This window comes from Delphinapterus leucas, chromosome 18 (genome assembly GCF_059928025.1).
Source record: "Delphinapterus leucas isolate spDelLeu-1000000601 "Yukka" chromosome 18, BTC_Dleu_Yukka2, whole genome shotgun sequence".
Classification (NCBI taxonomy): Eukaryota; Metazoa; Chordata; class Mammalia; order Artiodactyla; family Monodontidae; genus Delphinapterus; species Delphinapterus leucas.
The window spans coordinates 78802736-78819271 of record NC_143146.1 but is presented as its reverse complement, the minus strand read 5'-3'; the positions used below and the strand labels follow the sequence as shown (position 1 = coordinate 78819271).

At 41.5% G+C, this 16536-nt stretch overlaps 1 protein-coding gene across 8 annotated transcripts in view; it reads right to left on the bottom strand.

Annotated features, from left to right (window-relative positions):
* CPAP (centrosome assembly and centriole elongation protein) overlaps window positions 1-13756 on the bottom strand; it is a 73731-nt gene extending 59975 nt beyond the window's left edge. For 5 of the 8 annotated variants that reach the window (XM_089899801.1, XM_089899798.1, XM_089899799.1 and 2 more), the window contains exons 1-3: window positions 6135-13289; window positions 5192-5701; window positions 4352-4475 (exon numbers count right to left, since the gene is read on the bottom strand). In XM_089899801.1, coding sequence (XP_089755927.1) covers window positions 4352-4475; window positions 5192-5635 — 568 coding nt within the window. In that variant the 5' untranslated portion in view covers window positions 5636-5701; window positions 6135-13289. The other 3 variants (XM_089899796.1, XM_089899795.1, XM_089899794.1) reach the window with 3 other exon arrangements.
* Between the last annotated feature and the right edge of the window lie 2780 nt (window positions 13757-16536).

The following is a 16536-nucleotide window of genomic DNA, read 5'->3' as shown; positions in this document are numbered from 1 at the left end:
AAACCCGCGTCCCCTGCATCAGCAGGCGGACTCTCAACCACTGCGCTACCAGGGAAGCCCGGGAACATCATTTTTACCTGAAAGAATGAATGACAAACGATGAATGATTTAAACCTCAGTACTCGGCAGGCATTTTCTCAAAGATGAAACAAGTGAGCCAGTTACTTCAAAGAAGCTGACAATATTCGTTGCCAATGATAAAATTTGAACTTCCAAGTAAAAATGAGAATGTTGGAAAACATGTCCATCGCCATGAGCTTGACAACTTTATAATACAGTTATGATGAGATCTGTGGTAGTATTAATGGATATAAATTTTTATAATGAAATATGTCAATATTTTAAAAACCTACATAACTCAGGGAACTATTATTTTCCAAATAACCAATGCATGGTTTGGTTTTACCAAACCAAAGGTGATGAAAAATCCATTCAAAATGCCAAGATAATTAATGAAAGAATAAATAATCATAATAATTTACTACCAGGTTTATATAAAACGTTTTGTTTTTTAAGGCACAGTAAATTTTCAAAATGTATGTGTTAAGTTCAGGTATTTTTTATATTAAAAAAAATTATTGATCACTGGCAGTTAACTTAAATGTTGTTCCCAGAAAACATCACTTAAAAGTTTTACTTGTATAGAGAATGGGCTTGAGGACACGGGGAGTGGGAAAGAGAAGCTGGGACGAAGTGAGAGAGTGGCATGGACATATACACACTACCAAACGTAAAACAGATAGCTAGTGGGAAGCAGCCGCATAGCACAGGGAGATCAGCTCGGTGCTTTGTGACCACCTAGAGGGGTGGGATAGGGAGGGTGGGAGGGAGACACAAGAGGGAGGAGATGTGGGGATATATGTATATGTATAGCTGATGCACTTTGTTATACAGCAGCAACTGACACACCATTGTAAAGCAATTATGCTCCAATAAAGATGTTTAAAAAAAAGAAAGAAACACAACATTGTAAAGCAATTATACTCCAGTAAAGATGTTAAAAAAAAAGTTTTACTTGTTTCTTTTTGTCTTATGGAAGGATAAATGCACAGTGCTTTGCCAAGTACAGTTTGATGATTAACTCCTGAGTTTCTGTGACTTCCTTCTGGAATCCCTGCTCTTGGTGTTATCTGAGAAATTAGATGATCTGCCTATGACTTTATCTTTTAATGTGACCTTTCTCTTATGCCATGTGCACCTGAGAGAGTAAGATATCAGTAGAAACCCAGACTCTGGAGCTCAACAAACCTCATTCCAGGTGTGGAAATTAAATACAGGTTGGGTACAGCAAATAAAAGAGAGATTATTGTCATTCTACTTAGAACTGTATGATCCCAGAGTTTGAAGGAAATGTACACTCAGTTTATTCCAATCACTCATAGAATGCATAAAGGTATAATATAACATCCCACTGAGTGGTATGGTTTGTAATTACTGTTATTTATTTATTCATTTCACTTAATTTGATGTTTTAAATTGTGGAAGTAATTCTTGCTTATTTTGGCAACTCAAATAATTCGAAGTATAAAGTTAATCTGCATAAGTCCACATCTTCTTATAAAATCAATCCCTGGACTTCCCTGGTGGCGCAGTGGTTGAGAGTCCGCCTGCCGATGCAGGGGACACGGGTTCATGCCCCGGTCCGGGAAGATCCCACAAGCCGCGGAGCGGCTGGGCCCATGAGCCATGGCCGCTGAGCCTGCGCGTTCGGAGCCTGTGCTCCGCAACGGCAGAGGCCACAACAGTGAGAGGCCTGCGTACAGCAAAAAAAAACAATATATCAATCCCTTGGAGTAACTATTATTAATATTCATGTACGATTTCACACCCTTTTTTATGCTTATACAAACGTCTACAGGCATACTCAAAATTACTTTCAAGAATAAATCATTCTGACCTTGAATGATTCTGACTTTCAGAAACTTCCTAAAATTTTATGATACTTTAGAAACTGAGGTCTAGGGACTTCCCTGGTGGTCCAGTGGTAAAGAATCCACCTACCAATACAGGGGACGCGGGTTCGATCCCTAGTCGGGAAACTAACATCCTGCATGCCACAGGGCAACTAAGCCCACATACCACAACTACTGAGCTCGCACACCTCAACGAGAGCCCTCACGCCCAGGAGCCCACACGCCACAACTAGAGAGAGAAAAAAACCTGCACACCACAACTAGAGAGAAGCCCGAGTGCTGCAACGAAGAGAAAAAGATCTCGCATGCCTCAACGAAGATCCTGTGTGCCGCAAGTAAGACCCGACGCAGCCAAATAAAAAAAGAAACTGAGATCTATTTTAATTAATGCAATTATTTTTAATAATCTTTATTTTTAAAGAAAAACATGGCAAGACATTCTAATATATTTTAATGTAATAGAGCATGAAAATTCACTAATATGATTTCAGATTCCAAATTGTGAATAACCGCTAAGAAACGACCACTTGTTGAGTCTGGTGCAGTATCAAAGAAATAACCAAAATTATTTGAAAAGCCTGTTAAAATACTCCTCTCTCCTTTTTCCAATTACATGTCCGTGTGAGGCTGGGGTTTTTTTTCACATACATCAACCAAATCAACATAACTGAAGAGATGGGAGGCAAAAGTAGATACGAGAATCAGCTGAGTTCTTTAAGCCAGAAGTTAAAGAGATTTTCAAAAACATTAAACAATGCAATTCTTCTCACTAATTTTTTAGAAAAATTTTTTTCATTAAAAAATATTATTCTCTGGTTGTGCAGTGGTTAAGAATCCGCCTGCCAATGCAGGGGACACAGGTTCCAGCCCTGGTCCGGGAAGATCCCCACGTGCCGTGGAGCAACTAAGTCTGTGCACCACAACTAGTGACGCCCGCTCAGCCTAGAGCCCATGCTCTGCAACAAGAGAAGCCACCGCAATGAGAAGCCTGCACACCACAACAAAGAGTAGCCCCTGCTCGCCACAACTAGAGAAAGCCCGCACACAGCAACAAAGACCCAACGCAGCCAAAAAAAAAAAAAAAGTTATTTATAGCATGTAACTGGTTATTATTTTAAATGAATTAGCTTTTAAATTTCTAAGTTTTAATTTCTAACAGTAAATATCAATAGCTATAGCCCATATAACACAAGCTTTTTGGGGTCCTCAATAATTTAAGAGTGTTACAGGGTCCTGAAACCAAAAAATGTGAAAATGGCCCTAAAGCAATTGTTCCATAACTCCATGGAGGTAGTTCTTATATTAATAAGTTTGACAACTGCTTCCCTATTGCTCTACCATAGTGCTATTTCTACCTTAAGAACTATCACAGGCTATTGTTAAGTGATTTTGATAATTATTTTTATGTATTCCATAAAGGCACTCAATTATTTCAAGATACACACCACGTTCCCTATGTTCTCTAAGATAAAGATCCAAATTCCCTAAACCACTCTTCATTTGCTACAGTTCTCATCACCAGCACTACCACCACTCCCCGAGTACCATCCAGCCACACTCTGCACATTCATTTGCCAATATCTGTTCTTCTTTGTATTCTCAATGTCCAGCGCAACCTCTGAAGAGAACAAGCATTTTACTGAATCAGTAAAGCGTGTCTCTTAAAAGGTAGCACCAAGAAGCAAACTGCTCCAGACCGCTGTTTTTCAAACTGTGGGACATAATCCATTTTATCAGCAGACACAACAGATCATGAATGGCATTTTTTTTTTAATGACATACAATAGAATAAACAAAATATCCTTGTTACCTGCCAGGCACACCAGTAAGAACTGATTCATGAAATTTCTTTGAAATTATGAGTCATCATTTAAGATGGTTTTGTTACTATGCAGCACGGTCAAAAAACTTTCAAAACTACTGCTCCGGATCACATTTCCACTGCTTTCCCCCCACTGATGAGCACATCATGCTTTCTATTAATTGACCTGGCATACAACAGAAAAACTGTCCTCTACTACCACAGAAAATGTTTCTGGTGCGGCTCTTTAGCTGAGCAGAATGGCTTCTACACATCCGCATCTTTACGACCCTGAGCAGTTTTTCATTCATCAGGCAGGGGTTGTAAACCAGTAGCGCTAGGCCAAATTCAGCTCTGGATCTTTTATTCTGCTGGGTCTTTTTAAAATTTTATTTTATAAATAAATATGAATGCCTTTAAGCAGGGCACACATGCTCCAGAATGGCACAGATCCCTCATCCCAATTATATTACACCACCACCATTCCATAGTTGTCTGCTTGGCTTCTTAAGAAATTGGAGTTTGCAACATATGATAGAGAAATGGTAGAAATGACCTGTCAAACAATGAAAGACAGGAAGTGTAGGTAACTGTCCATCGATGTACTAAGCAAAGGTCTTACGTAAGCACATACTACCTGGGAGTGTGTGCTGCCCAGACACCATGGTGAGCAGCTTCTCCTGTTCCGCCATGAGTCTTTGCAGTTGCTCTAACTGTTGCCTCTTCAGTTGTTCCTGCTTCTTCTGTTGTACTTCTTTCAGCTTTTTAAACATAAAATTAACTTGATTAAACTAACTTAATATTTCTTTATGGACCTTTGCCCCTTACATTTATCTTAATCCCTCCCATCTCCCTTCTCATATCTTCTCTAATAAAGAGTTTCAAAGAGGGCTCTCTAGGGACATCCCTGGTGGTCCAGTGGTTAAGACCCCGCGCTCCCAATGCAGGGGGCCCGGGTTCAATCCCTGGTCAGGGAACTAGATCCCACATGCTGCAACTAAAGACCCTGCATGCCGCAACTAAGACCTGGCAGAGCCAAATAAATAAATAAAAATTTTAAAGTTCTAAAAATTAAAAAAAAAAAAAGAGGGATCTCTAAGTAACTAAACCTGCCACCAAAACTAAACTCTCAACTAAGAAACAGAACAAGTCACATGAATCCTTTGACTCTTAAAACAGGATAGGTATTAGTACATTTATAATCAACTTTTCTTCCCTAATATTTGGTCAACCATTTCCAACTTAGTTTTTACAAAATGAGGGAGGAACCTAAAGATGTTACTGTAAGTGCTATATTTATATCTTACCTATTAAATATGCTTTAATGTTTCATATCAAACAAAAGGCAACATATGGTATTATGAGGCTTTCAGAGTAAAGGGGAAGAAACAAAAAGACCTGGAACAGGTGACCTTTCGTCGTACCTGCAATAACTGTGCAATAACACAGATACATATTAAGTCAAATCCCGTTTTACCTGTTCAAGCTTTTTAAAAAGTGGGTCTTTATAAGCCACTTCTTTGAATTCACTCACAGGATCTGAAATAAAGTCATTTTTGTTATCTTCCCAGTGTCCAGGAGCATGCTGACATGCCACTATTTGTGTTCCCTCTTTAGTTGAAGGAAAGACTCTCTGTGTTTCAGATTTATCTGATTGTAACTTGTAAGGGCTGTTGGGCTCCAACTTCTGTTCTTCATGAAGTGAATCTTCTTCACTTATAAAGCTGAAGCTATTTGAAAAATCTGTGGGTTTAACAGGAAAGCTGGTGGAAATGTTCACATTTACTTGCTTCTCTTCCTCTGCTTCCAAAATAGGAAATCCACGATTTAATATGACCCCAGCCCGAGAAGGATTGGTCATCCACTGGGTTAAGAAGTTCTGCCCACTGTTTAACTCTGAAGAGGTTGACATCAGGAACATTTTAGTCCAATGACACTACTGTATTTAAATAATGTAAAAGCTAGAAGGGCTGTTAATTTCCAACACCTGTAGAAACAAGACAGCCAACAAAAATTATTAGTTAAAGCTATTCAACCCAAACCTCAACCCAGCACAAAAACCTACTGAATATTTCTTACAGGAAACACTTTAACTAGCAAAGCAATCGGGCAATAAGTTACATATTTTTAAAACGTCTTTAAAATACCCAAATTGAGGGGATCAAAACTCAAAGTTCCCTTGTGATTTAATCAGTTACTGATGAATTTACACAAGCACTCAATCAGTTGACCAAAAACTAAGAGAGCTAAAGCATCTTCTAAGTTATTTGATTACCAAAGGAAAAATAGGCCACTATCAATATCCACTTTAACCACTTGCATGCGTCTGGCCCTAGTCCAGTACTGCTTCTTTGCCCAATACGGGGAACCCTGTTCTCCCTAGTCCCAGAACAGAAGTCACCACCACCCCATGGCTTCACCTGGCACTGTCTGCTGCTGTCCGTTCCTCCTCTTCTCCCTTATAACCCCTTGCCCAGCAGGCAGTCTCTCATCTGCATCCCTAGAGGTCTCTGACATCACTGCTTTGGCGTCATCTCATTATTAGTGGTATTTCGCTTCTGTGTTCATAATCTACCAAGCTGTGAGTTCCTTGAAGGTATCTGTATATTCACCACTGTCTAGCACCATCCATCCCTGGGAGATAGAAGAAACTTGATGAATATTTGCTAAAAGTAAGTTAAAATTAAATCAGAACTAAGGTTATATTGTTGAAAATAATTCAGTTTTATAAACTATTGTTTGTGTTCATTCAATGTTCAACAATAAAAATTTCATTGGTTCATAGCACGGGACAGCTATGCTGTATGAATCATGCTCTAAAACAAACAAATTCCTAGTGTAACTCTGTGGCTAGTGCAACAGGTAAGCAACTAACATTTACTGTGTTCTTACTCTGTGCCCGGTACTGCTGCAGGCACTGGGTAGACAGCAGTTAATAACTCAGAGTCTAGTGGGGAAAACACACGCAAAAGCCATGTGGGGGTCGGAGACTGCAAGTTTAGACGGGGTGCACAGAAAGGCCTCACTTAGAGGAAAAGCCAAGGACCCGGTGGAAGAAGTGCATGCGGTGCAGCTATGAGGGGCAGAATAAGACCCAGTCACCCAGACTTCATAACTCCCATCTGCAGGAAGCCCCCACCAATGCCCCATTCCTCCTGAAAACCACCAGTTCCTACAGCCCATCACCACTATCCACCCTGACTCCTCCAGGGTTCACATCTTTATGTCTGGGAATCTATTTATGTCAGCGCCCTTCATCCGTGCCACGCTAATCTCCACGCATGTGCTTATCCTGTCTCCGTGTCCCAAGCATCCCAATGCCAAACACTCACTCACTGTGCGTCACAAGCAAAATCTATTATTCTTAACCTCTTCTCTCACCTTCCTGAGAAAACTTCCTCCTATGGAGCCCATACCCTTGGAATACATACCTTCTTTATTGTTCTTTTTTAGACCTGGATTATTCTCCCTTCCTCTACCATCAAAATCCCCAATTTTGAACCTCGTATTATCAGACTATATAACCTACCATTCCTTTATTGTCTACCACAACCTACAGAGTGTCCTGGGATTCTCTCCTTCATTCCTGAAAATTCTCTGGCTAAACAACTCGAAGAACAGAGTTGCCATTAACTGAAATGGAGAAAACTGGGGATAAAACAAAACAAAACAAAACAAAACAAAAATGGCAGCGTGATTTGTTTTCTCACTGATATCACACGTTGAGAACCACAGCTACTACGGCATTTAAAAAAAAAAAAAAAACCTGCTATAGGCAACGACATGGATGAGAAAAGTTGAATCAAAGTCTGACACGAGGGCTTCCCTGGTGGCGCAGTGGTTGAGAGTCCACCTGCCGATGCAGGGGATGCGGGTTCATGCTCCGGTCTGGGAGGAGCCCACATGCCGCGGAAAGGCTGGGCCCATGAGCCATGGCCGCTGAGCCTGCGCATCCAGAGCCTGTGCTCCGCAATGGGAGAGGCCACAACAGTGAGAGGCCCGCGTACCGAAAAAAAAAAAAAGTCTGACAAGAATACTGTGTGATTCCACTTAGTATGAAGTTTGAGAAGAGGCAGAATAAACTCCCAGGTCCAGAAGTCAGAAGCATGGCTGTCTAGGAAGCTGGTATCGCCTGGGAAGGGGTTTCTGCCTTCAGGATGCTAGGGATGTTCTGTATCTGAGAGGTGACTACACTGGTATATATGTTTGGGCTGTACACTTAAGATTAAGGCACTCTGAGAATTCCCTGGCAGTCCAGTGGTTAGGACTCTGCACTCTCGCTGCCAAGGGCCCAGGGTTCGATCCCTGGTTGGGGAACTAAGATCTGGCAAGCCACATGGTGTGGCCAAAAAAAAAAAAAAAAAGATTAAGGCACTTTACTGGATATCTCTTACTCCTGAATAATTTTTTTAAACTGTGGTAAGCAAACTAATTGTAACTATTTTTGAGTTGGAAACCTATGTAAAAAGGCAAAACTCTTCATCAGAATCAACCAAGTAACCCTGACTGAATTTAAATGACCTCGTCAGGAAACTTATGAAATCCAAATTTAGAACAAAGACAAGCTACAAGGTCATTCTGTAACATCAAAAACCAGAAAAGGTTTTTAAAAACAACAGAAAAGATCAATGAAACTAAAACCTGGTTCCCTGAAAGGATAAACAAAATTGATAAACCACTGGCCAGACTCATCAAGAAAAAGAGGGAGAGGGCCCAACTTGATAAAATCAGAAATGAGGGACTTCCCTGGTGGCGCAGTGGTTAAGAGTCTGACTGCCAGTGCAGGGGACACGGGTTCAATCCCTGGTCCGGGAGGATCCCACATGCCACGGAGCAACTAGGCCCGTGCGCCACAACTACTGGGCCTGCGAGCCACAACTACTGAGCCCATGTGCCACAACTACCGAAACCTGTGCACCTAGAGCCCATGCTCCGCAACAAGAGAAGCCAGTGCAATGAGAAGCCCGTGCACAATTAAGAGTAGCTCCCACTTGCCACAACTAGAGAAAGCCCATGTACGGCAGTGGAGACGCAATGCAGCCAAAAATAAATAAATAAATAAATTTATTTTTAAAAAATTTAAGAAGATTGCATTACGTTCCTTAAAAAGAAAAAAAATGAAAGAGAAGTTACAACCAACACTACAGAAATACAAAAGATTATATGAGACTATTATGAGCAACTATATGCCAATAAAATGGACAACCTAGAAGAAATGGACAGATTCTTAGAAAGGTACAATAATCTCCCAAGACTGAGCCGGGAAGAAGTAGAAAATATAAACACATATATATGGAATTTAAGAAAAAAAAATGTCATGAACAACTTAGGGGTAAGACAGGAATAAAGACACAGACCTACTAGAGAATGGACTTGAGGATATGGGGAGGGGAAAGGGTAAGCTGTGACATAGCGAGAGGGTGGCATGGACATATGTACACTACGAAACGTAAAATAGCTAGTGGAAAGCAGCCGCATAGCACAGGGAGATCAGCTCGGTGCTTTGTGACCACCTAGAGGGGTGGGATAGAGAGGGTGGGAGGGAGGGAGACACAAGAGGGAAGAGATATGGGAACATATGTATAACTGATTCACTTTGCTATAAAGCAGAAACTAGCACACCATTGTAAAGCAATTATACTCCAATAAAGATGTAAAAAAAAGAAAGAAAGAAAAAGAAAATATGAACAGACCAATTACCAGTACTGAAACTGAATGAGCAACTAAAAAACTCCCAACAAGCTAGAGTCCAGAACCAGATGGCTTTACGGGTTAATTCTACCAAACACTGAGAGAAGAGTTAACGCCTACTGTTCTCAAACTATTCCAAAAAATTGCAGAGGGAGGAACATGTCTGAACTCATTCTATTTAAATGTGCCACCATCACCTGGATACCAAAACCAGACAAAGACATCACAAAAAAAAGAAAATCACAGGTCAGTATCACTGATGAACACAGATGCAAAAATCCTCAACAAAATTCTAGCAAACCAACTCCAACAATACATTAAAAGGATCATACACCATGATCAAGTGGGATTTATCCCAGAGATGCAAGGATTCTTCAATATCTGCAAATCAATTAATGTGATACAACACATTAACAAACTGAAGAATAAAAACATTATGATCATCTCAGTAGATGCAGAAAAAAACTTTTGATAAAATTCAACATTCATTTATGATAAAAACTCTTAGGAAATGGGCATAAAGGGAACATCCCTCAACATAACAAAGGCCATATATAACAAACCCATAGCTAACATCATACTCAATGGTGAAAAGCATTTTTTCTAAGATCAGGAACAAGAAAAGGATGTCCACTCTCACCACTTTTATTCAACATGGTTTTGGAAGTCATAACCACAGCAATTAGAGAAGAAAAAGAAAAGGAATCCAAATAGGAAAAGAAGTAAAACTGTCACTGTTTGCAAATGACATGATGCTATACACAGAAAATCGTAAAGATGCTACCAGAAAACTACTAGAGCTCATCAATGAATTCAGTAAATTTGCTGAACACAAAATTAATACACAGAAATCTGTTGCATTTCTATACACTTACAATGAAATGTCAGAAGGAGAAATTAAGGAAACAACCCCACTTGCCATCACATAAAAAAATGAAATACTTATGAATAAACCTACCTAAGGAGGCAAAAGACCTGTACTCCAAAAACTATAAAACACTGATGAAAGAAAATGAAGACAACACAAAAAGATGCAAAGATATACTGTGTTCTTGGATTGAAAGAATCAATATTGTTAAAATGACCATACTACCCAAGGCAATCTACAGATTCGATGCAATCCCTATCAAATTACCAATGGCATTTTTCACAGAACTAGAGCAAAAAATTTTCATTTGCATGGAAGCACAAAAAACCCCGAATAGCCAAAAGAATATTGAGAAAAAACAACAGAACTGGAGAAATCACACTCCCTGATTTCAGACTATATTACAAAGCTACAGTAATCAAGACAGTATGGCACTGGCACAAAAACAGACATACAGATCAATGGAACAGGATAGAAAGCCCAGAAATAAACCCACACACTTATGGTCAATTAATCTATGACAAAGGAGGCAAGAATACACAATAGAGAAAAGACAGTCTCTTCAATAAGTGGCGCTGGGAAAACTGGACAGCTACGTGTAAAAGAATGAGATTAGAACATTCTGTAAGGCCATATACAAAAATAAATTCAAAATGGATTAAAGACCTAAATGTAAGACTGGATACTACAAAACTCCTAGAGTAAAACACAGGCAGAACACTCTTTGACATAAATTGTAGCAATATTTTTTCAATCTGTCTCCTGAGTAATGAAAATAAAATCAAAACAAAAAAACAAAATGGGACCTAATAAAACTTAAAAGCTTTTGCACAGCAAAGGAAACCATAAGCAAAACAAAAAGACAACCTGCAGAATGGGAGAAAATATTTACAAACGAAGCAACCGACAAGATATTAATTTCCAAAATATAAAAACAGATCATACAGCTCAACATCAAGAAAACAAACAACCCAATCAACACATGAGCAGAAGACCTAAATAGACGTTTCTCCAAAGAAGACATACAGATGGCCAACAGGCAAATGAAAAGATGCTTAACATCAGTAATCATCAGGGAAATGCAAATCAAAACCACAATGAGGCATCACCTCACACCAGTCAGAATGGCATCACTAAAAAGTCTACAAATAATGAATGCTGAAGGTGTGAAAAGGGAACACTCCTACACTGTTGGTGGGGATGTAAGTTAGTGCAGCCACTATGTAGAACAGTAAGGAAGCTCCTTAAAAAACTAAAAGAGCTACCATATGATCCAGCAATCCCACTCCTGGGCATATATCCACAGAAAACCCTAATTCTAGAAGATACATGCACCCCAATGTTCATAGCAGCACTATTTACAGTAGCCAAGACATGGACACAACCTAAATGTCCACTGACAGATGAATAAAGAAGATGTGGTACATATATACAATGGAGTAGTAGCCATAAAAAATAATGGAAAATTGCCATTTGCGGCAACATGGATGGACCTAGAGATGACCACATTAAGTGAAGTCAGACAGAGAAAGACACATATCATATGATATAACTTATATGTGGAATCTAAAAAAAAAAAAAAGATACAAATGAACTCATTTACAAAACAGAAAGACACAGAAAACACTTACGGTTACCAAAGTAGATTGGCAGGGGGTGGGGGTGGGAGGCATAAATCAGAAGTTTAGGATTAACAGACACACACTACTAAACATAAAACAGGTAAACAACAAGGATCTGCTGTACAGCACAGGGAACTCAATATCTTGTAATAACCTATAAAGGAAAACAACCTGAAAAAGAATATGTATGTATATATAATTGAAACACTTTGCTGTACACTTGAAACACAACATTGTAAATTAACTATACTCAATTAAAACAAAACAAAAAAAACTAGCGAAGTTCCCTAGTAGACTGGCAAGCGCAAGCACCGTTGTGATGCAGCACTCAGACGTCTGCGTGTAAAACAGAGCAGGACCCTATGGTCCCTGCCCCCCATGTCCTCAGCCTGCCTTTTTGTCTGTGGAAAAACCAAAGAATAAGTTTAACCAGAGAAGTAAGAAAATGCAGAAGCAAAGAAAAGCAGTCAAACAGGACAAAACAATAATAGTTTAGTCATTAAGCAAAGGCAAGGCACTTTAGCTCCTTCTCAAGGGGCTGTAGCTAATATCGGGAGCCCTCTCCGGTGGGCTGTCTTGTAGATAATGAAACCCCCATCAGGTGGGAGAAGTGAACTACATTAACTGTAACCATGACACAAGCTACCGCGATTCTAAAAACTGGCCTCAAGAAAATGGGAACAAACCGACTTTGGAACCTAAGATTAACTACTTAAAGCACTCAAGATGACGCTGGCCAGAGCACCGCATGACCAGCTTCAAGATGCCTGTCCGAGCTGCCTGCGTTGCTTCCACGTGGGCCCCTCCCGCCGCCTATAACAGCTCTTGACCCACGACTGTCGACTGTGGCCGCGGAGGGCAGGGGAGGGGAGTCGGCCTTTGGACAGGAGTCGCCCTCCCCGCTCCCGGCACCCAAAAGAAAGCAAACTTTCCTTTCCACCATCCTTGCCTCTTCACTGGCTTTTGCGCAGGAGCAGCCGGAACTCACTTTCGGTAACACATATCTCGCCCACGTAAAAAAGAAACCGCCCCTGCTTCATTTCAGCTTCATCACTATGATTCTAGAGGTATATTTACTGTCGGCATGACGCACAGAAATACAATTCCACCTTAACCTGTTACTTAGTATTGATGCTAAGGCCTTGGTAAAGGGAGCATATACAGCAAAATGCCCAGAATGGATTATTAGTAGGTGGACTCAGATCTTCCTGATATCAAAATCTGTTCGAAACGAACGGACTGCCTTGAAACCTCCAAAGACTACCACGTAAACATTATTTAAAGCAGCGGGCCGGGGGGGATAAATTCTCTACCTCGCGAGGAGGAAAACGTAGACGCAAACAATTCAAAGCCTCCCTCAGGCCTTGAGAAGTAACTGGTCGCTTAGAAAGGTGACTTACCGGTCTCCCAAAGTACACGTCCTTGAAAGCCACCAACCCACAGCAAAGCTTTCAAACCCGAAGCTTTGCAAGACCGCACCTGCCGGCAGGGAGACCGGCCCAGACCAGCAGGAAGGTGACGCACCGACGCGCTCCTCGCGCAGCAGCTCAGAGTGCAGCCGAGACCACAAGCGGCGGGAGCCCGCGAGAAGCCGCCGCGGAACAGCGCTAGCAGCCCCGACACTGACCCAGAGCTCCCCTCGCCGCCCGGCGCCGCTCCCCGCGCGCCCCGCCGTCCCTCGTGGACGCACGGCGACGAACACACCAGCTCCTCCGGTCCTCCCCACCCCCATCCCACCCCACCCCCGCCACGAAGTCCCGCTCCTCGGCCCCGACCTCTCAGTCCACTCACGCCAGCGACCGAGCCGTCGTCGCCGCCGCCGCTACCCTTACAAACCACCCGCCACAGCCTCCGCGGCCAGCCCGGCTCCGCCCGGGCCCGAGGGCTCCTGGGAAATGTAGTTCCCACCTGCCGCTCTGCGCTTGCGAGAGCACGCAGCCGGACTCACGCAAACTACCACTCCCGGCGACCCGGCGTTCCACGTTACTAGGCGCTCACGGCCCGGCGTCTTCCGCCCGGGAGCGGGGGGCAAGGGGTGGTGGTGGCGGGCGGAAAGGCGGGGGGAAACAGCTCCCGGAGAGAACTTCCGGGACAGACCGAGCCCCTCCCCTGCCTTTCAAAACTGCGGCTGGCGCCCTCGCAGTTGGGCAGGGGGTGTCTGTCTAGTTCCGCGTGTCTTTTGTATTTTGTTTTTGTCTTCTTTGCCATGAGTGACCAAGTAAACGAAAAAAGGACAGTCGGCCACACTCTCTGATGAGTCAAAAGTAACCTTGTGATGAAGTCACTCCTAAAGTAGCTATCGCTCGTCTTTTCTGCCTAATGCGTAGTTGGCTCTTTGCCCATTAGGTAATAAAGCCTAATTTTATTTTGTTTATTTTTTATTAAACTAAACCTAGTTCTGTTTTCAACACTGAAGTGCAAAACTCGAAAACCGTTTTCTTAATTGCCACTGCAGATGCAGACAATTGGTAACAATTAATGCAAGTTACCATTCTGTACACACCCAGGCTTTCTGTCTGTTTAAATAAATATTTAAAGAAATCAAATGAAGTGCTATTTCCAACAACCGGTACAGTGTAAGAAACGAACTACTGTTACCAAGTCCAAGCTTGTACTGCTTGCGCCGCAGGAGAGGCCAATAATCCAAGAGAGCAGTACTTGGGACAAGGACTAACGACTGTATTCGGAAAGCCAGCAGACAGAGAAGATGGTGAGCTTGTGCCCCTAAAGAACCATCTTGCCTGAGTTAGAATTCAGGCTCCTTTTATACTCAAAGGGCAGTAAAGTCAAACATCTCCTGGTTCCCATGAGCCTCTGGAGGGGATGGGTTAATTTCTTCCTCCCTGCAGTCAGTCATTCACAGGTGAGCCTGGTCAGGAGGTTTGTGAGCTAAACAAAGGTATTTTAGCCTAATGCTCATCACCTGGCAGGCAGGGTTCCCAGAGATGGGCCGTTGTGTATAACTTAAGCTTACAGGCAACATCCCTTTAGTGATTCACTTGTAATAGAATACAGAAGGTTCTTTCCTATTACAGTCCCCCACTGTCAATGTCCATTCCACAATCTTGTGGAAAAGAAGCTAATACCATTCTGCTGAATGGAGGTGATGAATATTCCTTAGAATCTTTAGTCAGTCCTTTTTACCCACAGCTGTTTGAACCCGATGAAACTTAGCACTTGTTGTCTAATTTGTAACTGAACGTGGGGTTTTGGTTCCACTTCCCAGTACCTATGCTAGATTCCTGTATTTCTCTGGACAAAATTAAACAAATTGATTGCCCCTTCTCCAATGGAATTCCCATCTACTTCGGTTGGATGGACAGACCTGTTGGAGGTAAACTCATGAATAGTATAAGCGCCCAAAGTTTTAATGTGATTGGCCACTGCTAGCTCTTTAGCATTATAGATGCTCCTGCCTGGGCACACACCTGCAATGGCCTGCCATACAGTATTCTAAAGGAGCTTAATTTAAGCCTGCTTCTGGGAGCCACTGAGCAGGAGCAAGACAAGGTTGTCCACTCTCACCACTATTATTCAACATAGTTTTGGAAGTTTTAGCCACAGCGATCAGAGAAGAAAAAGAAATAAAAAGAATCGAAATCGGAAAAGAAGTAAAGCTGTCACTGTTTGCAGATGACATGATACTATACATAGAGAATCCTAAACATGCTACCAAAAAACTACTAGAGCTTATCAACGAATTTGGTAAAGTAGCAGGATACAAAATTAATGCACAGAAATCTCTTCCATTCCTATACACTAATGATGAAAAATCTGAAAGAGAAATTAAGGAAACACTCCCATTTACCACTGCAACAAAAAGAATAAAATACCTAAGAATAAACCTACCTAAGGAGACAAAATTTCTATATGCAGAAAACTGTAAGACACTGATGAAAGAAATTAAAGATGACACAAACAGATGGAGAGATATACCATGTTCTTGGATTGGAAGAATCAACATTGTGAAAATGACTATACTACCCAAAGCAATCTACAGATTCAATGCAATCCCTATCAAACTACCAATGGCATTTTTCACAGAACTAGAACAAAATAATTGCACAATTTGTATGGAAACACAAAAGTCCCCAAATAACCAAAGCAATCTTGAGAAAGAAAAACGGAGCTGGAGGAATCGGGCTCCCAGACTTCAGACTATAATACAAAGCTACAGTAATCAAAGCAGTATGGTACTGGCACAAAAACAGGAATATAGATCAATGGAACAGGATAGAAAGCCCAGAGATAAACCCATGCACATATGGTCACCTTATCTTTGATAAAGGAGGCAAGAATATACAATGGAGAAAAGACAGCCACTTCAATACGTGCTGCTGGGAAAACTGGACAGCTACACGTAAAAGAATGAAATTAGAACACTCCCTAACACCATACACAAGAATAAACTCAAAATGGATTAAAGACCTAGATATAAGGCCAGACACTATAAAACTCTTAGAGGAAAACATAGGCAGAACACCCTATGACATAAATCACAGCAAGATGCTTTTTGACCCACCTCCTAGAGAAATGGAAATAAAACCAAAAATAAACAAATGGAACCTAGTGAAACTTAAAAGCTTTGCACAGCAGAGGAAACCATAAACAAGACGAAAAGACAACCCTCAGAATGGGAGA